Genomic DNA, 25,378 nt, shown 5'->3' with positions numbered 1-25,378 from the left:
ATAATGTTTAGCTCTTGTCTTTTCATAGAGCTTTCCATGATGCAAGTTAGCAAGAATTCTAATGACTTTAGAATGGAAAACTGAAAAACAGAGAGATTAAAGGCTTGCTTCAGGAAGCTTACCACTTCAGAAAGCAGTAACCCAAGGGTAAGGCAATCTAATTTGAGTTTAGTTATTTAAAAGTTCAGTATTGTGTCTAGACTGGTTGCCTAGGAGGCATGTCCAATGGAGAGGACAAGTCATCATTTCATCCTACACTATTGCTTTATTTCCCAAAAGAAGGAGGGCCTTCTTTTTTCTTTCCTTTTCCATACTCTGTGGGAAGTAGATGCTTAGGCAGTGGATGCCTAATTTTTCAATAGCTAAAATAAGTAGAGTACAGTTGCTAATTATTTTGAAATATTTCTTGTTCTTATGGGGAGCATTCTTTGGGTAAAAATTTGTGGCATTTGTCTAAAGGCAGTATTTTGTTCAGATTTGATTGAATAGGAGCCACTGCTGCATTTTTAATGCATTTTTTTCACAATGGGGCCAAACAAAGAACAATTACTGTGATTCATATGACAACAAAACTGAACCAAGGACCTGGAAATATGATCTTGATAAAATTTAGTTAAAATATTTTTACCACTAGGGTCTTATGAACCTTTTCCTACTGAAGAGAAAAGAAATGTATTTACATCTACTCATCTCTATCTAAAAGAAAGAAATAACTGAATGTGATAAGTATAATTTGTAAAAAGACACAAGAAAGGATGGTTGGGAAGAAAGGGAAATCCCTAAGTTTATTAAAGCTCTTAAACTTCCAATACAATCCCTGTCTTTAAACACTTAAACATTATCTATATCAGCTTTCTTAGCTCATCTATTTATTGATTGTGCCCACAAAAGATAAAGAGTGAGTTCATCTTTTAAAAGAAACATTAAAAGATGGCTCCATATGACACATGAATGCAAGAACTATTGGGCTGAAATGTTGTGGCCAACACTGAAAGATCCTTGAACGTGTTTTTATTCTTGCTTATGCCCCCTGTGTCATGATATCCTTTGTGTATAGTGTTTACATTATCCTTATTCTGTTAGATATTAAAAGTGTGCATCTAAAACATGCTTATTATATACTGATATAATTTTGTCTAACAGAATTGGAAATGAAGGACACAAGTCTTAATAGGCCAGTCCACATAACTGCATAGTGACTTCCCAGAATATCCTACAGCCTTCTCCAGAAGTTTGTTACTTGGAACAGAAGTAACCAACTTCTGGAGGTTTGTTACTTCAGCTCATTACTCTGCTACTAATGGCTTCTGAAACTGAAGTTCTTCATGCATATGCCACTATGTTTGAGCACAACTTTATTTGAAGTCCATATTCTTTGTGACCTGTCCTGAAATACTTTAAAAAATATCCATCATGGCTCTTATGGAGGGTGAAAAGCACCAAAGGTTAAGGCAACTGTACTTGTCTTTTGTATAAGGTTAGTTAAGCACCAGTGCAAAATGAAAAGTTACTTTACTGTAATTGCTAAAATATGGCATTGTACAAAAAGCTTAATTTCCCATGAAGCTTAAGTAACACTATCACATAAATGGCATTATAGTGTAATGCTTGTTTCTATTATTTAATAAAATGCAGCATGCTGTAGAACTTCTGATACATAACTCTATATTTGTTCTTCATAGGAGCTATTCACGGTGCTCTGAGAACAGGCAATGCAGGTAGTTTGCAAATCAGGAAATGCAAATGCTTCCAGCAAAAGTGCTGTGAATAATAATGCTGTGAAATGAAAAAAATTTACAGGTTGACTCCTGAACAAACTTCTAGTTGCTGAGAAAAATTTTCTCCAATCCAAAATGTGGAGTCATCCAGAGGACTTATTTTCCTTCCACACAGATGTATATGATGTAAGTGTGCTTGAGTAAGTGTAAAACTGTTTGAATGAAGAGGCAATTACATCCTCAGGAATCTCCTCAGGAAAATGTTACATTCTCCAAGACTTGGTAGTATTGAAAATGGGAACAGATTACACAGAAGTGTTTTATCTGGGGGAAAAAAAGCCCCAAACCAACAAAATCAAAACAGCAAGCAACAAACAACAAATCCCTTCCCGTCCCCCCATCCCCCCTCCCAATTACTATTAGGCACATAGGTTTCAAAAAACATTTAAGATAAAAAGTGTCATCTGTTGTGTGCTAGTCATCGAGTCCTAGTATGCATCATTATCATTAATCCACATTTAGATAAATTAGGAAGGCAAAAGGAGTCCAAAGCCACAGAGATAGATTGGCCGCTTACACTGATTTATTAATAATTCACCAATATTTTGCTAGCTCTGGGTGTACTTGGACAACAGAGAAGGACAGTATAAAGCAGCTTTTTCACATGGGATTTAATTCTTTAGGATAAACAAGAAAAAATCTGTTGAGTGGCTCATGTCAGTGAATTTGCTGAAATAGCACTTTACCCTTAGCATTGCACACTGACTTAGGTTGATTCCTCCATATGACCTTTATTTGCTGAATGACCTTTTTTCTTTTTATCAATAATCATATTCAAGTTAATTATCTGCTTGATAGTCCTTCACCAGAGCTTTACTCTCATTTTGTGCTAATTTTCCATAAATTACCTCAGAAAAAAACCCCAGACCATTCAATAACAAAGAACAGATTGTAAAAGTGCACTTTTGACATAATTTGTAGTAGTGTACTTCTTATGAGGTTGAGAGATAAACATTGGCTGTGTCAGGTATCAGTCCCAAAATTATCAGGTGCATTCCAGGTCCCTAGAGGACCCTTTGGTCTCTGCACTGAAGCATTATGTTGGACAAAATATGGCATGTCATGCTTCTGTCTTCAGGGTTTGATGTTCTACATAATGCCACAGTTGCATGACCCTTTTGTCATTTCCGAGCAGAAATATTTCAGTATCCTATAGGGGAAGCAGGCTTCTCAATTTTACACTAATTAGGCTTGACAGCTTTGTATTTCCAAGTTGCTTGAATTGTTTTTCCAAGGTAATTCCTTTTGTTTTGCCAGCTATTTGCTGTAAACATTTATGTGCTTGTTTATGGTAATTAATATCTCTCATTTCCTTGCTCCATTAAATGAAGGTGCAATAGAATTATTATGGTTGTTAGAGGATTTCCAGAATGTTACAAGAAGAAGGAGATACTGTTGTCCTCATTTATATAGATTTAGTGCACTTGCATATGTCTGCTGTTTAGTTATTTTCTAATGTAATAAGAATTTATTTTCTCAATTTAAACATGTGACTTACCCAAGGCACCTAGTTTAAATGAAATATCTGTCTCAAAGCTCTTCTTTTCTCTTCGACAGACCTTGCAATTACTAGAACACATTTATTTTTTTGAGGTGCATTGCAGACATGTTTTGTCATGCTTTTTGGGGCATTCATTTTGCACCACATATAAGACTAGTGTCTCTGTCCAGAAAATAGCAACATACTGCAGGAGTAGGTATAGATAGATAACTATTACTGTGATTACCATTAATTGACAAGAAGAAAATTTCGATGGCATCTTTCAAGTGAAAATTCTTCAAAAGTTCTGGAATTTTTGAAACAGTATAAAATTTGCTGTGGTAGAAAAAAGCTTTAAAAAATAAATTTTCAATATGTAGGTTACAGCATTTTTTTTTAAGAAAACGTAGCTTTTAATAGAAGTTACATTATTTGCAAAAAGGGTAGTTTGACTTACAGACATCCTGTAGAGGATTTCAGATGCATAGTAAAACAATCCTTCTAAATACATGTTCCATGCATAGCAACTGGAGATCAGTTGATGCTTTTGGAAGTCTCTAGGGGGAAACTTGTCTGCCCAAGGAAGCCTTCAGAACATCATTAGCACTTCTTAAGGCCCATTAAGAGCTAATTTTTTGAAGACACGGCCAACATTAAAACTTTGACCAACCAGCTTCCAACCACATACAGAATCCTCTCAAAAATTTTAACAAAGGCCGTGATGGAATGTTGGGATTTATGAGCTTTAGAAGAGCACAAAAATGTTTTGTAGGATTAGAACATAATGGAAATTATTGATGATAAAAGATCTTGTACTGTGCAAAATAGAAAACAGGACTCAGCCACACTTGGAAGTTCATTGAAATAAATATGCTAAAAGACTCTATAATATTTTGTTATATACTTCAGTGTTGTTTTATTCATGTGAACCTAGTTTCAAATAGCTATGTTAAAATGGAATATCTGTTTTTAAAACACTATTTCAAAAACATGTCAGTCTTCAAATGTAGAAAAATCTTAAGACTAATCCACTATTTTTTGTTTTCCTTTAACAAGGCAGGTCTGGTCAATGATAAAAAATTATATACCTATCTTTTTAAAGACATGTTTTAGCCTAAATAAGTATAGGAGCATATTGTTTTTCTGAAGCACAAACAGTGGTACAACTTTACTCTGTTTTTTCCCACTCTTCATGGTTAACAAGTGTATATGCAATCTGTTTTTTTTTTAAATATATACTAAATTGCAGGTCTGAAAACATTGAAAAATTCAAATACATTTTATTTTATATTTTATTTTACTGAAATTCTTATCAATTAAAATGTATTGAAAATACCTAGGGGAAATGGGATCTGCCCTATAGTAACTACAAGTACTGTCTCTGATAGCTAGGTGTTAAGATATTTTTTACAAACTTTCTGAAGCTAATTTTGCAATATATACTCTTAAAAAACTATGAAACACTAAAATATAGCCAGCATATCTGTCTAAGTTCCAAGTAGTATTTATTATTGCAGTGATTCTTTGATTTGTTCATCTTTGGTGATTAAAATTTACACCACTGAACACTCTTACTCATTTGTTGCAGCATATGTTTATTTTTTACTTGTATTCAGGTAATTGTTAATTTCTCAATTAACATTACCCAGAATTTTGAAATGCCCAGCCATGATGAAGATGCTAACAATAGCAGATGTAAACCAGTAATTATCAGCAATCATAAAGCAAGCAAGCTAAGTCATTAAAAATCATATCCCATGTCTGAAATAAAACAAAATGTAGTGGGCACACTGTGGTATTTTACCATTCTTAAACACAGTGAGACTATATAAATACAGGTGCTTGCTCGAAACTTGTAAGTGCCAACAAGCTAAGTTCTGAAGTAATTTAGAATTTAATTAATGTGAGAAGCTGAACAAAACAAATCCCTTAACAAGGCCAGTACATGAAGGCTTACCTTTTTAAAAACTACTGGATAAAAAAAGAAAATCCTTTTCACGAAGGAGAGATCATTCTGCAGAAATTGCAGCTTGGTTACGGTATTAATGGCAGTTAAAAGATATGAAAACAGGGCAGATAATAAATATACTATTTTAAAAGCTATTTGGTCTCTTGAGCATATATTCTCATCATCTGTATCTTCTCAAAGAACCCAGTAGAAGCAAATACTTACTTTAAAAACAGTTCTTAGCATTTCACTGCTTACTTCAAGCAGATGAAAGCCAGCATTGCATCATTTACACCAAATTAGTTTCAGATGCAGAAAATTAGGTGGATGGAGAGAGATTTCTCCATTGTTACCAGATGAGGAGTTTGTGGTTGTTTTCTGTTTACTGTCATGAAGATTACTGCAGTAAGATCCCATTTGAGATGAAATATCACAAATGAAGATGAGAATTCTATTGCCACAAAGTGATTAACAAAACAAGCTTTGTCAGGCAGCGTCTCTGTACAGCTGCAGCAGCTCTGGCCCCACTGAACATCCTACAGCTGTGTGACTACCTGACACACACCAGCATTTCAGGGGTAAGGCAATGTAGCCCTGTGTAAGCCTTTCACAACCAGAACAGTCGTCTCCATTTCATGACCCTGTAACTTGATCACTTAGTGCAGAGATTCCTGAGTAGTTCTTGATAGTGGCAGTTGTCCCAAGCACTGAAAAACACAAGAATCACACAGAATCATAATCAAGGTTGGAAGAGACCTTTAAGATCATCTAGTCCCACCATCAAAATAGCAGCATTATCACCATAAACCATATCCCCCAGACTCCTCTCAAATACTTTCAGAGGAGATGGCTCTACCACCTCCCTGGGCAACTTATTCCAATGCCCAAGCACTCTTTCAGTGATTTGGGCTTTTTTTATATCTAATCTGAACTTTTCTGTCACATCTTAAGGCCATTTCCTCTTTCACTTGAGACATGGCAGAAGAAACTCTCACTGCAGCCTCCTTTCAGGTAGTTGTAGAGAGCAATGAGGTTCCCTCCAAGTCTCCTCCAGACTAAACAGGCCCAATTTCCCCAGCAGCTCTTTATAAGACATGTTTTCCAGACATTTCATAAGCTTTGTTTCCCTTTTTGGAATATGTTCCAGTGCCTCAATGTCCTTTTTGACGTGACTGCCCAAAATTGAACATAGGATTTGAGGTGAGGCCTCACCAATGCAGAGTACAGAGGGACAATCAGTGCTTGGCCACCTGGGCACAGGCTGGCTCATGTTAAGCTGTGCATCAGCCAGCACCCCAAATTCCTTTCTGATGATCAACTCTCCAGCCATGCTTCCTTGAGCCTACGGTGCTGCATGAGGCTGATGTCAACCAAGTGCAGGACTCAGCACTTGGCCTGGCTGAACCTCATGCCATTGTCCTCAGCCCATTGTTTGAATCTTTCCAGATCTCTCTGCAGAGCCTTCCTACCCTCCAGCAGATCAACACTCCCACCTAATTTGGTGTCATCTGTGAACTGACTGAGACTGTATTTGAGCCACTTCTCCAAAACATTGATAAAGGTGTTCAACAGGACAAACCCCAGTACTGATTCCTAAGGAACACCACTGGTGACCAGAAGAAAGCTGTGACAGGTGGTGATGGTAGCAGTTGAAAGAGATACATCAGGATGGAGTGACCAACTAAACTTGCTAAAGTGTAGAATATCACCAGGTCTCTTGGGAGAGGCTTGACTGCCAGTGCACGTAGGAATGTTCTGCACAATAACTTTTCTGTCAGTACATCTTTAATTACTTTAATCTCCCACTTGAATCATGGTCAAAGTGCCTAAAAGTAGCTTGAAAAGGAAAATAATAATCAGTTGTTGACCATAAACGTGATGTATTAGTTGTCATCACAAGATATGTAATACAGATTATTTTGTGCTGGAGGGATATATATGTACAGATCTTCCTGAAGCACCACGTCCAAAATGGCTGAATCATACAAGAATTGATGTATTTATTACTTCTTATAGCTTTTCTAACTGCATGTACCAAGAAATTGGTGATGGCAAATAAAGCATGATTTTCTCTTTTATCAGAGATCTTGAGAGAATCAAAAGTAAACCCCACCAATTGTATTCATAAATAAAATAGAGAGTAATAGGTAATTTATATGAATATTCATATATTGAGCTCAGAAAATAGGCACCTTGTTATTCATCATTTTAAAACATGTTTATAGAATACAAATATATTAGTTCTTGGTTTTTTTTCCTAATGCTGATGAAAATGAATAGTACTTGGGGACCAAGTCTGCCTATTAAAGTGATGTGATACATTACCAGGCTTGTACAGAAATGAGCACAGATGGCGGGTCTATTATTTCTCTAGCAAGAAATTTGTCATTTTTTTTCCCCAGGATTCAAATCTGAGCAACACTTGCTTAAGTCAGACTACCTCTTTGGGGATCCTTAAAATATTTTTCCCATTACTTGTACATTAGGAGTTAGAGAAACAGAAAGTGATTAATGCCATATTAAAACTTTAAAATGAATGAAGTCTCTCAAACCAAGAGACTGAGATTTTTATATTTCTCCTCACCCCCAAATAAAGGGAAACAAATTTTGCATGTAAATGTGAGTCTACAGGGATGAAGTTTTGTGTACCATGCTCAGATTCCCAATAGCCTGTTTAGCTTTGACAGATCATTTAATTTACATTAGAATACTTGAAGATGTTAGATTTTTAGACATTTGTTAATTAAACACAATTACGTGGAGCATGAAACAACTTATGAGTAATTTATAATTTTGTAGGCAAAAGATACCATTTCAAGCAGACAAAGAGTAAACAAAACTATGTTGACTTTCATAATCTTACTTTTATGATAAGAATTAATAAAGCAACATTTCATAAGGTTTTATCAATGCCTTATTATACACCCAAAGAAAGAAAAAAGGTTTTCAATCTGCCTTCTGACTTCTCAGAGCATATAATTACAAGAAACTCAAAGTTAAATCAGAGTTTTTAATGTCAATTGGTCAAAGCTGGATCACCTTGCAGCAAAAGCGAATTTAATATGGGTTAGGATTCCCAATAACAAGAGAAATGCAAACTTGTACGTTAATTTACTTCAATACACTGAGTGTACTCACATTTGGGCTTTCATTACACACTGTCTCTACCACTCCTTCCTCCTCACACTCTTCCCCTGCTCCAGCACAGAGTTCACCCCATGGAAGTCAGTTGTCCATGAACTTCTCAAACTTGGGTCCTTCTTACAGGCTGCAGTTCTTCACAAGCTGCTCCACAGGGTGGAGTACATCAGGAGCAGGCTCCTCCAGTGTGGGTTCTTCCAAGGGTCACCTCCCAGCAAACCTGCTCCAGCAAAGACTTCTCTCCATGTGGGTCTGCAGGGCTGTTTCTCTCATGTTCTCAGTTCATCTCATCCACCTCCTTTTGCTCAGCAGTTTTTTCTCCATTTTAAATCTGTTGTCACAGGAGTACTACCACCATCACTGACGTGCTTGGGCTTGGCCAGCAGTGGGTCCATCTTGGAGCTGGCTGGCATTGGCTCCGCTCTGGAGAAAGCTTCTGGCATCCTGTCCCAGATGCCACTCCGGCAGCCACCCCTGGGCTTTGCTTTTTCAAGCAAACCAAATATATTTTGGGCAAAATATTCTTCCAAATCGAATTCCATTTAAATGAATCTTAATTTTTGAAATCCAGCTCTTAATTTTTCATATGTGATGGTTAATTCTGGTATGATCCTGGGGGAGAACTCACATCCAGAATCTGGAGGATCAATTTCAAGACTGACGTCTTGGAATGTAAAATTAAAAACTCTCAAAGGAGTAAAATAATTTCAAAGCTTGAATTCATCACTTCAAAAGTATAAGGATTTTTTAAAGGAGAAAAATATTAACTCCTTTAAGAGTCAAGGTGGGAATGTGATAAATATAAGTAAACTTGATGAACCAGAACACTGTGGAATGTGTAGTGATTATACAATAATGGGACAATACTGGGTCCGAAGTGTTGGTATATAAGGATTGGTATTTTCTCTATTGACATAAACTTGTATGTTAATTGGGATCTTCTAGAGCCTGTAACAGACAAAAACATCAGGAGAATGGGATGAAGTGTGTCAGTTTTCACAGAGTAAGGTTTGAAGAGTCTGGGGGTAGTATTTGGGAAGGCTTTAGGTGGAAAGGTGTACTGTTCTGTTAGAAAATGAAGGATAAGGAGCCTGCAGGCAGCAGAAAGCAGGGAAAATAACAAATTCATTCTGTAAGCCCTGGAAAGGATCATGCCAGCTGTTGGTGAGGGAAGGATCAGTAGTGAGAAAGAAGGTGGGAAGTACGCTAAACAGCTCAGGGAAATTAGAAAAAGTAATACCAAGGTTGTTACTACCAGTACCTATTGATACAAATATTTGTTTAATGCAAATAAATCTAAAGATGTGGTGTTATCAAGCACCAGTGTGCTAGTTGTCACTGTTTCAATGCACATCACCTCTGCTTCAGCTTCTTACCCTTCCCCACTCTCAACTGAAAAAAGATGAAGAGGAATTTAGAGAATGTTGACTCTGAAGAGGTTGGAGAACATGATTGAAACTCCTAATATCAGGTCCACCCTCAAGACAGCATTATCCCAGCTACTTTCTCTCGTGTGAAAGAAGGGAGTCAGTCCTACCAGCTGTGCAAGACTTCTGATTGCATTGTAGAAATAGCTGAAAAATAAATGATAGTCAGTCTTGAATGAGTCATTGCCAAATAATTCTCAGGTGAGTGAAACTAATAAAATTGTAGTCTAGGGAACTTTCAGCTTCTGCATGATTTATTTCTTCTTGCATGGTTAGAGAAATGAGTATCATTGAATTAAGAAAAGAGAAAGGGTATTCTTTTTCACAGTTATGCAGTTCACAGGAAAATGTGCAATAGTTGGGTTTGCAGCATTTGAAAAAAAGGTGTTAATTGGAAAATTCTGAGTGACAGAAAGTGAGAACACAGATTTTGCATGCTGTGAAACAGAACAATACCACTGGATTAAAAGAATAGACATAACCTTCAAGATTTTTTAATAGTGTTATGGTGTGAAGAGAAATTTTGGTGTTGCATTAAACTAGTATGTTGAGTTAAACCAGTTGTTTTTTCTGGTCAATGCAGCATTGTTCAGCTGGAATTAATTCCTTATTTATTTATATATTTGTTTTATACAAATGACTGCCAAAGAATTTTTTGAAGGTTTTAAACAAATTTAACTTTAATTTTTTCACACTTAAAATTATCAGAAAGTTTGTTGACCCAGCCCAAATTGCTGCATTAAACAATGGCCCAAGACTAGCAGGCAGATGTGGATTTTGTACAGACCCCTACATACAAAGCTTTTCCCCATCGCTTCAAGCTGGCAAATGGCTCCATTGCTACAAGGCAGCACAAAAAGATGTCTTCTGGAAATCAAAGTAACACCTTCTCAAGAATATGAGCCATTCATTTATTCAGTGTGTACACTTCCCCAGGAATATCCTAAATCTCATTCATGATGAAATTTAAGTAAAGATCAAGGACAAAATATTGTTATTACATGGCAACCTCGTTTTACTGAATTGCACTCATTGTTTAGCATATATGCAAGCTTTTCTGCAGAGCTAAGAGGACCTGTAATGTTTTTCATAAAACAAATTCTGCAAAATTTAAATATGCAGTGTTGTCTGTGCTTATAGGCAGATCTAACAGGCAGGAATTAGATATTTCTTTACTCTGATAAGGGTATTTCCTTTCTTTTCCTTACAGCATAACAGCTGGCAAAATACTTTTGAGAAAGAGAGCTATAGAGCTATCCTCTTATAGAGTACACTGAAAAAATATAGCATATGGAGAGTATTTGCATAATGTACAGTATCTGTGATGAGAAGGTACATATTCAGTTTTTCTTGCATAACTTGAGCATTACAAGTATTACAAGTATTATAATATGCTAAGATGAATGAAGAATTGCTTTTTAATAAGCTGCAGAATCCTGCTCGGGGGTTAGTTTGTTTTCTGTATTTTGAATTTTGATGCATTATAAACAAAGTTCTACTTACTCAAGCAGTTCTTTTTTGAATCAGCTTATATATGTTTTTTACCTCTTTTTATATATCTATATATCAAGTACATATTGGCCTCCTCTTACTTATATAATTTATGTAATGCTAAATAATTAATACCTAATGTGGCTGTTATCTTTCAATAAATATTCTGTCTGTGCATGCACTCACAAAAACAGTAAAAATCTTCAGAATTATTTCTGAACATACAGCATGTATGGAATCTAGAGTTTGTTTTAAGATCTTGAAATGTCACACATTAAGGCAATCATCATGTTGTTGTATTTAGCAAAATCAAAATGGAGCACAGTCTTTTTGCACACACACAAAAAGACATGCACAGGGCTGAATGTTTCATGCTACAAAATGTAGATAACTTTCCTTATTAAAGTTTGCAGTAAACTTAAAATGCTAATAAATAACAGAACTTCATGGAATGTAGTAATTATAATTTTTTGTATTTCTTTTTTGAGAAAAACATGCGCAAAAATAATGCATCTTCTTAAAGAGGTATGCTGGTGCCATGAGAGATAATACAAACTAGAAGATGACTCTCTGAGAGTAGAATAAGTGACTAAACCATTTTTATGTGTGTTTCTGTATTAAACTAGCTATACGCACCGTGTGGTTGGCAGTGGAATCAAAGCTCAGTCTGCAAATCCAGAAGTAAAAGTGAAGGGAACAGATCCTGTAATAAGTCAAATTATTGACAAGCTGAAACATGTTATTCAGGTAAGGAGCTTTTTCCTATGGATACAGTATAGTTCTAACTACCACTCTAGTAATGAAAGTATTAATTTACTGCACACCATAAAGGTTAATTCAAGTTTCTGCCGAGTGCACATCCACAGCAAAACACTAGTTGCTCTGTGTCTCACTTGGGTTATTAAAAATGATTTAGTTAAAAGGCTTGCATATGGCAGATAGGTGTAAGAAGTGAGGCTCTGGTAGCTGGGCCATCTGTACCTGCAAGTACCACAGCTTGGCATTGCAGTGAGCATACAGAAGCAACAACAGGATGATTTAGGGATATTAACTGAGTGCATATGTTTACAAAACAATAAGACATAATTTCCCTCTTCCCTCTTTGTTAAATCTAGGTTCTTTCTTAACTTGTATTGCTGTGAGGTTTTTTGTTTAGATGGTAGATAAAAAAACTAGGGAGTTTGAATGAAAATCACATGCCTGCTAAATGAGAGTTGGTGTTAGTTACCTGATGTGCATATCTGTGACTTACTAAATTTAAGGCTTACAAAGAAGTCAATTCCAGTGTGGCTCTTTACAGTTATATTATTGCAATAGGTTTACAGGATTACAGGTATCTGTGGTTACATGCCTCATTTATATGCACAGATAGTCAGAACTAGAGGACAAAAACATAATTCTGTCGGAGACAATAAGACAACGGTTATTTTGACCAAAAAAAAAAAAAATAAAGCTCTGTATTTCAGTTATTTCAGTTTAAAAATACAAGTTTTTACTCTGATCTGAAGGCTCACTGACCAGAAAGGTTCTACAGGCATTTTTTGTCAGTGACCCATTTAACCCAGTATCCTCTCCTCTGCACTGGTAAAAGGAGAGCTACTTAGGGAGGCCATGAAGCTTCTCACTGTTATTGTCTCAAATGCCCTTCTCTACCCCATTCCCCAAGCAAGAGAATTAGAGATATTAAATATCTTCTTGTCTAGTGCATTAATATCCATCCAAGGACTTGCTTTAATTCTGCTTTTACATCTTCTTGACAGGTTTTAAGTACAGTTTTCCACATGGTTTCTGGAGTTGAAATATTACTGATAGCTTCATGGTGAAACCTCTTGGTTCTTATATCTCTAATTGTGAACAATAACTCTGCTCTGACAACAAAACAAAGAGTGCTGAAACAGAAAAAAGAAAAAAACCAGAAAAATTTCTTTTCCATCAGTAGTGTTGTTTTCTGGGAGAAGTGGCATTAGATTTGAAGTTCAAAGGCAATCATTATTCTTTCCTTCTTAAAAAAAATAACTTTTTTATCCCTCCAGCATCAGCATCATGCTTTTGTCTCTCTTCTTTATTAAAATGCCATCTACAATGGTGGGGAAAATCAATTCAATTTTCACTGCAAGAGATGCCATGGTTTAATTAATAACTACAAAATACTATACAAAGATAAGCTTTGTAAATATTACTTGGTGAGTTCCATCTATCAGGAGTGCTTTCCTCCTTTTATATTAGAACTGCTCTATATAGTTTATTTTGTTGGTTTCCTCTAGAGACTTGAAGTTGTGTTGTTTTCTCCTTGAGTGAGTACCTAAAAGACTGGAATAGAATATTTCCATTATAAAGTATTTCATTTTGAGAGCTTACTTGCCCTTGTCCCTAAAGACTTGAGTGGATCTTGGGGAAAAGGACATACAATTTACATACTGAAATGCTTACCAACCTCCAAGTATATTTTCTTTCTGTGGGATAGTTTCTTTCCTTGTAGCTCTGAGTATGAAAATAGGGTCAAGGGATAAAGAGAGCATCAAAATCCTTAGAGACCTGACATATAACTGCTTTTCCCCAGCTGAAGAAGCTACAAAAAAGCTTTCTTTTTCACCATTTACTGCTTGGGAAAAAAAGATGAGGAGTGTAAGTTAGAGATTGAAATACAAAAGATCACCTTTTTGTCCTGTGTGATATGAAAAAAGATGAATCACATACTAAGCTTACAATGGGGCAGAAAATAAGGGGAGCTTAATGGATTGTGGTGATGCCTCAGAGACAGACGGAGTCATACTTAAACCTAACACGCTATCCAAGCTGTCTTTCTGAACTTCAAAATTTTAAATAGCTAATTTAGTAGGAGTAAAACATATTAGTGAAGTTTTTCAAAACCAATCATTTCTAAAATTTACAAACTATATACTTTAATTCATTTTTAAGGTGAAAATAGCAAAAGGGCAGATATTTTTGAGATCCTTTTCTGCTCACATTTGATGTTAACAAATCAAGACCAATCTGCCCTGCATACAGAAACAGACAGATTTCTCAGCATCTCCTCAGCTTTTTCCTGTTGGTTATACAAAGGCATAAAAATCCCAAGCAAAGAATTTGCTTTAAAATATGTAAATATCCAATGTTTAAACTGTATTTTCCAGGTTATCTCCTTTTAAAAACTTTAAACTCCTGAAATCAACCCCTGGCTGCATAAGCGACAATATCTCTTTTCAGCAGGCTGTGGTTTCTGGGCAGCTCTCCTTTGTGAGAGGCTCACAAAGTAATCCTCCTTTTTCTGTAAATACCGGATTTACCAAAAAATCAATAGAAGTTTTTGATTCTGTTGGACCCCAATGCCTGTAATCTGTGCCCTGGACTCCACAGGTTCATATTCAGAACAACAAAGTGAAATTACAGGAACTGAAATGAACCACTCAGTGCTGAATATGGCTTGAAAAAGTCACCTTCTTTTGTAAAACTCCTTACTTGTACAGACTGGTACTTTTGAGAGTTTTAAATGATGGACTGTTCTCATTCATTTATCTTCTTGGCAGGCAAATTATGGGTTCAGTGCATATTATTTTATGTACTGCAGTCTGCAACTATCACTCTAATAGGTAATCAAGATAAGCAAAGTCAGTTTCATGTGGTGTAAATAGTAATGGGAATTATTTTCCTTTCTTCTCCAATAATTTAAAACCGTGATTAATTCATCATTCCTGCAAGTATAAATACTAAGGTTATGAAGTAAGTTTGATACTTTGGAGCTGTGATTACAGGCAATTGGACCTTGGTCTTTCCAGTGTGTTTCTTCTTTCAGAAGAGAATCTCAAAAGAATACTGCTTTTGAAAGTAATAGACATTACTTGGAGCTTGTATTTACAGGTTAAATAAAGTCTTCCTCATTTTAGGAAATCTTGCCATGGCAGAAGATACTCCTATATCTGCCTGTCTAAATTAGGTAGACCAAATCTCCCTCTGGAGATCTCCAGAGGCACCTACCATTAGTGGCTATACTGGAACTTTAAATGCTTCTCTCAGGATAAATGATTTCCAATTTCTCGGTGCAGTAAAAGGCATGTCTGAACTTAATTGGAGAAGATCCCATCTTGCACTGCTATACCACTAGAGTGCTAGCTGATATGCATAAAATAATATTTACCTTCTCCACAAAGGACTGCAAACTGTCCCTAATGGAATTGATGCTTACATTCCTTAAAGGAGTAAATGCCATTACTTCATATGACATTAAATGCTGGTGACAGTCTAATTTTTCCTTTACTACTTGGCATTATTATTGCATGGTGAACGCTCTGTTTCACCATGCTGCCATTTGCCCATTTACCTGTCTCAAAAAGGATGCAAAAATAGTGACATGAGACTTTGTTTTGACACTGATTTGGCATGCTAACAACTAAATTTTCCATCTGCATTTTTTAAAGCTTTTATCAATGTACCACAGCACAGTCAAGTTAATATGTGTTTTTGTAAGAGCTGTTCAAGTATGAATTGGAAATTGGGATGGAATATATTACCTGAATCCTCATCTGCTCATACAAAGAACCACGTTTTGAAATTATTCATACACATGGTGTGGCACTTGCAATTGTGCCTACTTACTGTAATGTTATGATAACCACCTAATAGTTAAAACCTCCCCTGCCTCTTAAACTAGTGCCAACACTGTATACATGTCACAAATTAGACATTTTGATTACTTTTTTAATGACTGAAATGCAATTCTTTCTCATGGAATGAAGGAATTCTCAAGAGTACAGCATCAGACAGATACGTAGTTTGACCCAGTCTTCGGTGATACCTTCTTGGAGACTCACTTTCTAAACTTTTCTTTCCCTTTCTCTTCTTAAATGCTCTTTGTTGATACAGTGTAACCTGCAGTTTGTACCTTTCAATAACAGGTAAGTGGGAAGCAAAATTTCAGTGCACTTTCTGCAGCAGCCACTCAGCATTCACTGGTATTAGAATTGCCTTCAGCTGTGTTTGCTCCTAAACTGCCTATTTATTTTTTGTTGCACTAGGAAAAACTTCCTCACGAGTTTGTTTTTTATTTCATATTACAAAAGCATATCTAAATGTTAATTTTGCCTTAGACTTTGTTTTTATTGGGTTTTTTTTTACACTTCTTGGTTTCATCCAAAGTTTGAACAAATCTGCAGGTAAAGAATAGCTCAGCATGTTGATTGTGGTAATTTTTTTCTCCAGTGATTTGTTGGCACTGCTTCTTTTTTAAATTATTTATTTCTGGAAGAAATACAATGCTACTGTCTTTTTGAAAGCAAACTCTTGAACATATTCTTGTTTTGGCAAGGCATGATAGTAGAGTACTAGTGATGTAGGGATACCGGGATATGACAGAGAATCTATTTCATATTTCATTGTGTGAGCTGTTCCAGTCTTTTATCCTTTCCATTGAGAGCTGCCTCTGACTGCTGGCTGGTGCCAACAATATGTTAAGTGCTTCACTATTACCACTGCATGTAAAATATTGGCAGAATTCCTGTAAAAACATTAAGGAGTTAGATATTAGGTGGGAAATTATTTTCTGAGATTCATACTCCTCCCTTTAAAATGTACTTCAACTTCCAGCCTCAAAAGCACACAAAGGAGTGCAGGATTGCTGATGCTTTTTCATCTCTTGGGAGTGAAAAGGTTTTCTTCACAGTTTTGTGATGATTGTGAAGGTGTAAACCCTTTTTGTTGCTCACAAAGGTGGTCTTTCTGGATTTGTAAGTCAAACACTAAAAGTTACATGAACATTCTGAGATGACTGCATGTCTTGGAAAATTATGAGTAAACTCAAACCTACATATTGTTTACAGGTAGAAGGCAGGGAAAAAAAAGTGATTAGGAGGGTATGCATTTTTAGCTGATGCATCTCCCACTGCTGGGATGCTTAGGAGGTAAATTCAGAAAAACAGTCACCAGCCACATAGTCCTTCTGATCAGTAATTTAATTAAAACACCAGTAATAGTTTCCTTAGATTACTCTGTTTTTCACTAAGTAGATTACCAGAGTTATTAAGGGCTAATCAAAGTCCTGTTCATTTAGAACAAATGATTACTTTTGTGAAGTATCTTTTTTAAATAAGATTTATGCTGAAATGAAAAGAGTATACATTGCACAGGGCTTTCTGAAATTGTCTGTTGTTCAAATTTGTATAAAACTCTTAATAATGGGCTAATTAAAAAAGAAAAAAACCCTTAACATTTGATTTTATATTTCTCCTTGCATTTCTTATAAGCCTTGCACAGTGCACAGTGAGAAAACATATTTGTTGATACAGCAGGGAGATACTGTCAATTCTTATCCATTTTTTGAAGAGAACAGTGGCTGAGAAAATAAAACAGCCTTTTCTAGCTACTTAGGTGGATAGTGACACTAACTGAAGTATTCATTATGGTGCAGATCCTATCTACAAAAGTCTGTTTTTCACCTGAATTGTTTGCTGTTATAGCTGGTAAAAATTGCTTGTGTTGGGTTTTTTAGCAAAACAGGACCATTGTTCTACCTACTCATTTTTAAGTACAATATAAAAGGGAGTTTTGAGATTTTGGAAGAGCCTGGGGTAGATCCACCTGCTCCTCAAAGAGACCACCACACCCCGTACACTGTTCTAATATGTACTTCTTAAATCAATATTCTTATTTCATTAATAATAGACAGAGGAATATTCTCAAACTGACATGCTTGGAACAACATGTTTGGTAAAAAGGGAAGAGAAATGTAGAGCAGAACTTTACAGAGAGTAAAAAGATTTAAGTAAAAAGATTTTTTATAGGACTTTCAAAAATATTCTCAAATAGGACTTTGAAGGTTAAGCAGGATATCAACTCTCTAGTCAGAAGTGAAAATCAAGTAGTGGTTCTAACTTATGAAAACTGACACATATCACAAAGCCTTCCCATAGTTACCTTAATTGACAGCCTCTTAAGAGCAGAAGCTTAGCAACCCGATAGAATAGTATCACATCAGGATGGAAAGTATCAACAAGAATTTGAGAAGCCACTTACTGTTCCTGTTAGTACTAATTAATGACTGATGTAATCTGTCAACATCTCTCAGTAACATTAAGAAGACACTTTGTATTCAAGCAAATACATGAGAAAAGAAAAAGAAGAATGGGACAGTAGGTGACATTATGTGTAAGTGCCATTTACATGGGTTTGCAGTGGTCTCCTCAGTGCCATGGAAATTCCCATGTGAGGGGTTCCTCTAGGCTGACCTATTGTCATGGTTTGACACTGGCACAATGCTAGTGCCTCTATGAGAATACTCTCTCTTTAGTTTCTGCTATGAGATGTGACCAGAAATAAGCAAAGCAGGCTCTTCCTTAGGAAAAAAAAAATAAATTTATTAAATAAACTACAAGGGAAAGGAAAAAAAAAAAGAAACACACAAGAAAAACGAAAACTTCACAAATACATCTCTTCCTCTTCCCTACTAAATTCTCAATAGAATACATCTTCCAAATCATTGACTCTCGGTCCGGCACCACTCTTCAGAATACTCAATCCTCAGTTCATCAAGAGGAGGAGGAGTCCTTCTTGTGCCAATGGTGACCTCTCCCTTTCATGTCCAGTGCTCTCACCGCTGAACACGGACCAGAGCTGCTTCTAGGGTCGACTTTTAAGGATGCTTCGTCCCACTCCAAAAAGGCACAGTCTCAACTTTGGGACATCTGTCCCCCCCATATTTTTCACCCCCTGGGGCCGAGGGGTACCCACACCAAACCCTCTTGGTCCCAAGGCATTGCTTCCCCCTAGAATGCAGTCCCTGTATCACAAGGAACATGGCTCTGTCCATGGCTACACAAAAAGAGTCCAGCATAAGCTACTTTATCATCTCTTCTACCCGAGTTCTTCTCTATTTCTCTCGTGGCTCATTTCCTCTTATCTCCTCTATATCTCTCTTCTCATTCAGCTCCAGGAGGATCAGCATTTGTAAGGTTTCCATCATCCAAGAAAAGGGTTAAAAATCTGAGGCTCTGTCTGTCCAGAACTGCCATGGCTGCCCAGCCGGGCACCTTCTCACCCCCCCGCCTCCTTCTCCTTCTTGGCCGGCCACTATTAAATTTCAAGGTGGCACAATCACAGGCACAGGCTCTCTCTCTGTCTCTCCTGGGGGGCGGGGGGTGGCTGCCCGATGCCTCTCAGTGCTCCTCCTCCACCCTTCCATCCTGCAGGGGCCTTCCCCTCCCTTCTGTCCAGGCCCGGCCTACCTCACCCGGCCCCATGGCTGCCCCTGGGCCTACCTCACCCGGCCCCATGGCTGCCCCTGGGCCTACCTCACCCGGCCCCATGGCTGCCCCTGGGCCTACCTCACCCGGCCCCATGGCTGCCCCTGGGCCTACCTCACCCGGCCCCATGGCTGCCCCTGGGCCTACCTCACCCGGCCCCATGGCTGCCCCTGGGCCTACCTCACCCGGCCCCATGGCTGCCCCTGTCCCGCCCAGCCCGCAGCCGGGCAGGGGAGCTCTGCACCTTTCACCGACCGGAACTCAAGAGAGCCTCCCAGGGCAGAGCCCTGCTTTAACCCCGTGTTCTCAGAGGTGGATCTAATGTCCCAATGGCCACATTAGGTGCCAATATTAAAATCTGAGCATCCATTGGCCTAACCACAGCATCCCAGAAAACATATTTCCTGTCAAACCACCACACCTATCAAGGCAATAAGCAGGATGGCTGTGCTGGGTGTCCATTTATGCTGGCTCAGCACTGTGTCCCACCTTGGTTTGCCAGCTGTGGATTGCGTACAGGAGCAGAGAGTGTTCAAATAGAGCAGCAGTTCCGAAAATATTGATGGGAATGCATTGCCTTTTGTCAGTCCAAGTGTCACAGCTGGGGAGAGTGCTACTGGGGGGTTGAAGGTTGGGCTAGAAGACCTTTAAAAGTCCCTCCCAAACTGAACTATTCTATGATTCTATTGGCTCCATGACTATACTGTGTGAACTCATATCTATTAACACCAGGTAGTACACATGAGAAGAGCTGTCATAAATACTATGGACATGAAAAGATGTTGTCAGCAATTATAAAACAGAAAGAACAAAGGAAACAGGATTCTTTACCACCAGTGATCCTAAGACCATTTCATAGAATATGTGCAACAATCATTATACATAATTGTGACATCTAAAATGAAACAGATACCAAAACCACACAAAACACCTAAAAAAAAAAATAATTTCAGAAGCATTTCAATGGTTAACTGTTAAGGGAAAAATCTTGCTGGTTACAGACTTTCTGGACTGAAAAGGAATGCGTCCTTTTTGAGCATGTTGAATGTCTCCTATTTGAGACAGGCTATTTCCTCTTGGTCTCAGTCCTGAGAAATCCTCGGAGGCAGTGACCTGTGGAGAGCAATACAGAGCAAGTCATTTGCTGCAAGCATCATCATAATTTGTTCTCCTTGCCAGTTTGTAAAGTAAGCAATGTGTTCTGTAGGCACAAGAAAAATCCGTCTGGAAAGCAATCTGTTGCTCTGAAATCCTATAAACAGAAATCTCATGTTATCTATGAAGGCTGTGTATTGCCTGAAGAACTCATCTGCTCTTTGGAAGTTTTGGAATTGTGGAAAGCAGCAGCACAGTATGGAGCATTCAACTGCTTTTGAACACTGTGGGTCTGAAATCCATGTGGATAACACAAACTGTATTTGAAACTGTACCATATCATTTTAGGTCACAAATTTTGCTTAGCACAACCCTGGTTTTGTCTTGAGAGACTAAGGCAGCGAACAGTTGAAAAATCAGTACCAAAGGTGAAGTATTTAATTTGCATGAAGTCTCAGCAAAGCTGTTCAGGACAATGGAGTAAAAGGAAGTGTCAGAAACAAGCTGTGCTGTGCATTTTTTAAAGCAGTTTTTGTTTCAAAAGAGAATACAGAAAAATACAAATATATCCTGGCAGACTATGATTATTCACTAGGTTTGTGTGTAGGTTTCTTAGCTTCTCTCCAGCACAGAAATATTACACTGCTCTGTATTTAACTGACTGCTACATTTAAAAAACAAAACCCAAAAGAAGCCTGATAAATATGCTAATTCTAAATTCCTTCTAAAACAAGCATATAATAAAAAAGACATTCACAGAAGAAAACTTGTAAAGATAGAAAAAAAATAATAGCTTTGATAGTAACCTGATTGAATAGACATTTATATTTTTTTTTCAAGACAGGTTAGCTATTACTTTGAAAAAATATTTTTCAAATTTAGTCCTTAGAAAAGCAAACCAATCTTAATATACTTTATCAAACAGATTGTGCAGTCTAATTTATATTCTTTAATGTGTTCATTTCTATAAATGACTTCTCAAAAACTTACATCTTGAAAGTAATATTAACTTATTTGTTGGCTTAAAACCAGCATACTTACCAGTTCCTTAAGGCTGTGTTTTGGCCTTTTCAACACTTGTCTGTGTCTGATAAGCTTCATCCTTAAGAGCAGACCGAGGAATGCTTTGAAGAAGATCTAAACATTCTGCTGCCAAATACCCACCCTGACTTGTTTGCAAAGCCCCGTCCTTGTAGGTCATACTTTGTAGAGAAAATGGAGACACCTTTTTCTCATTCCTACTCTGGAACCAGGGATAATTGTAGCAAAGTGCTCTTCTGGCAGTGGGACACTGGTGGGACACTGCTGCTTCCTGTCTTTCCTGTACTTTTATTTTTTCTCTTAGTGAGTCATTCAGCTTGATCTGTGGCCTGCCTCACTGCACTGATATAAACAACTGTAGGATAAAAAACCCCCAAGCAATGAGCAATTCATTACATCTCTAAAGAGAACCCTAAACCAATCCCCCAATGTCTGTAAATTCCTGAACAAAATATACAGAGCCCAGTTTTTCATGGATGATAATGTTTTGATTAGAAACTTCTCTTCTTGTAACTTGCTTGTCACTTCAGTTGAGCAAAGTTAATTAGTCATTAAAAGTAATCACTATCCTCATCTAGTTTACTTGACATGTGATTACTGCATAAATGTCCTCATGGGTACACTGGCCCATGGTACAGGCTGTGCAAATGATGAAAAGAAATTTTGTGAGGACTAAAGGCTTTTGCTGATAGAAGTGCTCTAAGCTAATTTCAGATAAAAGAGTTTTCCTTTATTTTCTGCCTGTTAATGGGATGTATATTTGCAGTGAATACAGAACAGTCCTATCCTTCTTCTATAATCCTTAATTATTATTTTTCCAGGTTCAGTTTCCCATTGTCAGCTTCTTATTTCTGTTTCCTGGCCCTCCCCAGTTGGGTTTCATCTCATTCCATAAAATACTCCCCTGTCATATTCAACATTTCTTTTAACAGGTATCTGTCCTTCTATGTTTCCCGTTGGTATGCAGGTCTGGGACAATGACAAAAATCTCAAAAGCAAGAAAATTGTTTCCCATTCAGTCAGGACTATAACTGAAAAAATTAGTTTAAATATCTGAGTTAAAGTCTAGCTGTTAGGGACTAACTATTCATGCAGGAAAGGAGGAGAGAAGTGTATTATAGCCTCTGTGGAAACTTTTGTCATGATTGTGATGAAAGATAGGGAGGCATTTCAAAGTGCACATAATGAATGACTGTGATAAAAACATAGTGATAAGATTGAAAGAGGCTGCAAAATTCTAATTCTGTTACCTTGAACTGTAATTTCCTTCTTAATGCAGCTGCCTTGCCCTAACTCTGCCTTGCAACAGAACTATTTACTCAAGTCTATGCTCAATTTATCGAAGCACACAGATCTGGGCAGACAAAAACCTGCAGCATAATATGTCAATAAATATAGCAACATTAATTTTTTGTGAAAAGTGTGCAAACTTCCCTACCAGACATGCATCACAGTAAGGCTACTGTTTATAAAACTATCCATCATTAATTCCTTTATTTCTTGGTCCCCTGATTTTATACCCCTGTCATATACAGAAACGTAACAATCTGCTTTCCAAGTAAGTCTCATACAGATTTTGAAGAATCAGGTAGCATCATAATCATGGAGCGTGGTATTCAATAGTTGCATGAAAGCACTTTGGGAAGTGTTTTTATTTATTATAATAATTTAATCAATTTCATCTGTTTTTTCCACCTTCTGTTTGACTATTGTTCTCCTCTATCATTTCATTCATTAGAAGTCCTCCTCCAAACCTCTGTACCTCCATGCCACAGTTCAATGTTACGTACCTAGTACATATTTTATCATAGCTGTCAATTTTTCCCCATTCTTCTGTTTAAGAACTCTTTTACAACCTATTTGAAGCCTTGTTTGAAGTGCCAGCCATCTGGTTCCTTTACAGTTCAGCTGCAATTAGTTCCTCCTGTAACAGCTCTCTTAATTTCTACTGTCTTCTGTTATTAATTAATTAGATTTTTTCCTTGCAAGTGTTCTTCAATTTTAGATTGTTTCTCTGCTTCTGTTTTTGGAGGCATGTGGGATTCTCAAAGTATGTCAGTAAATACTACTATGCAGGGCTTGGGCTTCAATTTTTCTCCCAGCAGCTTAAATGTTGTCTCCAGAGGTTTTTTGATTGGTTTTGCATAGATCTACATGTAGCCTTAATATTTTTTCATATCCAAAAGTTATTACATATCTTATCTACACAACTCACAGCGTTCACCATAGCCAGGTGAGGTACTGTGATTTCTTTAGTCACTACATTTAACAAGAGTGCATTTGGTATTGCTTTTACTGGCATTCTGTGCAGATCCTTCAAGAAACCACTTGTTTGATTTTCTTTGAGTACTTTTAAGGAAATTTTGTATGAGGAACGCGCTAAAAGCAGAATGTAAAACTAGGATTTAGCTGGTGAAGTGTGGACATATCCATTAAGATACTTTTTAGAACATACCATAATAATCAAGAAACAGAGTTTTCTCCTTTTGCAATCTCAGACCACTGAGTTGGTCAGATTTAAGTGTATTTTTCTGCTGGATAACCACAGATAAACTCTGCAGGTGTTGCAAACAGACACTTATGTTTTTGGTGAAAGTAAAATTAAATCAAATAAAATAGTCAGCTTGATATATCTTGGGGGCTTATATGTGAAGAGGTCACCTCATAAAACATCAGTTTTAAGAAAATTGTATTCATGCACATCAGTAAAAACATGTGTATCTTCCTATCTAGGAGGAAATTTCTTCAGTTAGAAACTTTTGTGTGACAGAAGTTTCATCAAGAAACAACAGTTTATGAAAATATAAGTAATAAAATAGACAACTTGGGGGATTTTGAGGAAGCATTTATTTAGAAGTTCTTAAAGAGAAAAAATACTGGTTTTAAATGAAACTTCTAAATGAAAAAAAATGTTATAACATCATATACTTCTCATTCCTTCTTATGTTTCCTATTCAATTACATTTCTAATTTTTCCTAAAACTGTCTTTCAACATGAAGGAAAAACCCCTAGAAAAAATGATTTAATAGAAACAGAAAAAATAATATAAAGTGTTAATAATTGAAATATTGGAACAAATAAGCAGCTATGAATATTTAAATTCTTTTTTAGTGTTATTTGATATGTGTATAATAGTTTCTATTAAAAATTTTCCTCTCAGTCATTCTTTTGAGTTTTGATTCCATATTCAGCTTTAAAAGACTTAATTGAAGACTTTTAATTTTAAAAAAATTGCATAATATGGAGAACTATAGCTTCATTTGTTTATTTCAAGCCAATTTTGCATAAGACATTTTGGTATTATAGATCAACAAGGAATGTCATCTGTGAACCCCTGAGATTGCGCTCTTTTCCACTGTACTTCTGTATTTTACAGGAATGGGTGACTTAGAAATTGAGCAGCATCAAAAATAAAATAATTTTATAAAATTAAGTTCTCATCTTTCTCTTTTCCTCTTCTTCTCACTCTCTCTCTCTTTTGTATGCTAATACATTTTAAATACTAATAAGTTTCAAGCGCTACAATAATTATTTTTGAGTCTTGCCTTTATTGCTTTCTAAGTTATATGACAGTTTCATTATTCAGGCTGTGAAATATGCAAGTTCCTTCAGGATAGGAATATACTATATTGATATTGTTTGTATTTTTAGAAAAATACAGAGTAACATGAATATATATCACTACTTTGATATTGAAAGCAAAATTGTAGCCTGGGCTCAAATCTTGAGTCATTTAAATCTTAAA

General features: G+C 36.6%; 1 protein-coding gene across 17 annotated transcripts in view; it reads left to right on the top strand.

Moving 5' to 3' along the window:
• Window positions 1-25,378, top strand: part of GPC5 (glypican 5) — a 609,707-nt gene that overhangs the window by 179,974 nt on the left and 404,355 nt on the right. For all 17 annotated transcript variants that reach the window (XR_013180890.1, XM_077173561.1, XM_054628347.2 and 14 more), the window contains one exon: window positions 11,892-12,012. Coding sequence is in view for 16 of the 17 variants with exons in the window: in XM_077173561.1 (XP_077029676.1) it covers window positions 11,892-12,012 (121 nt within the window). In the remaining variant the exon portion in view is untranslated. The remainder of the gene's footprint in view (window positions 1-11,891; window positions 12,013-25,378) is intronic.

The sequence above is a fragment of the Agelaius phoeniceus genome, chromosome 2, assembly GCF_051311805.1.
Source record: "Agelaius phoeniceus isolate bAgePho1 chromosome 2, bAgePho1.hap1, whole genome shotgun sequence".
Lineage (NCBI taxonomy): Eukaryota > Metazoa > Chordata > Aves > Passeriformes > Icteridae > Agelaius > Agelaius phoeniceus.
This window is presented reverse-complemented; position numbering and strand designations above follow the sequence as displayed.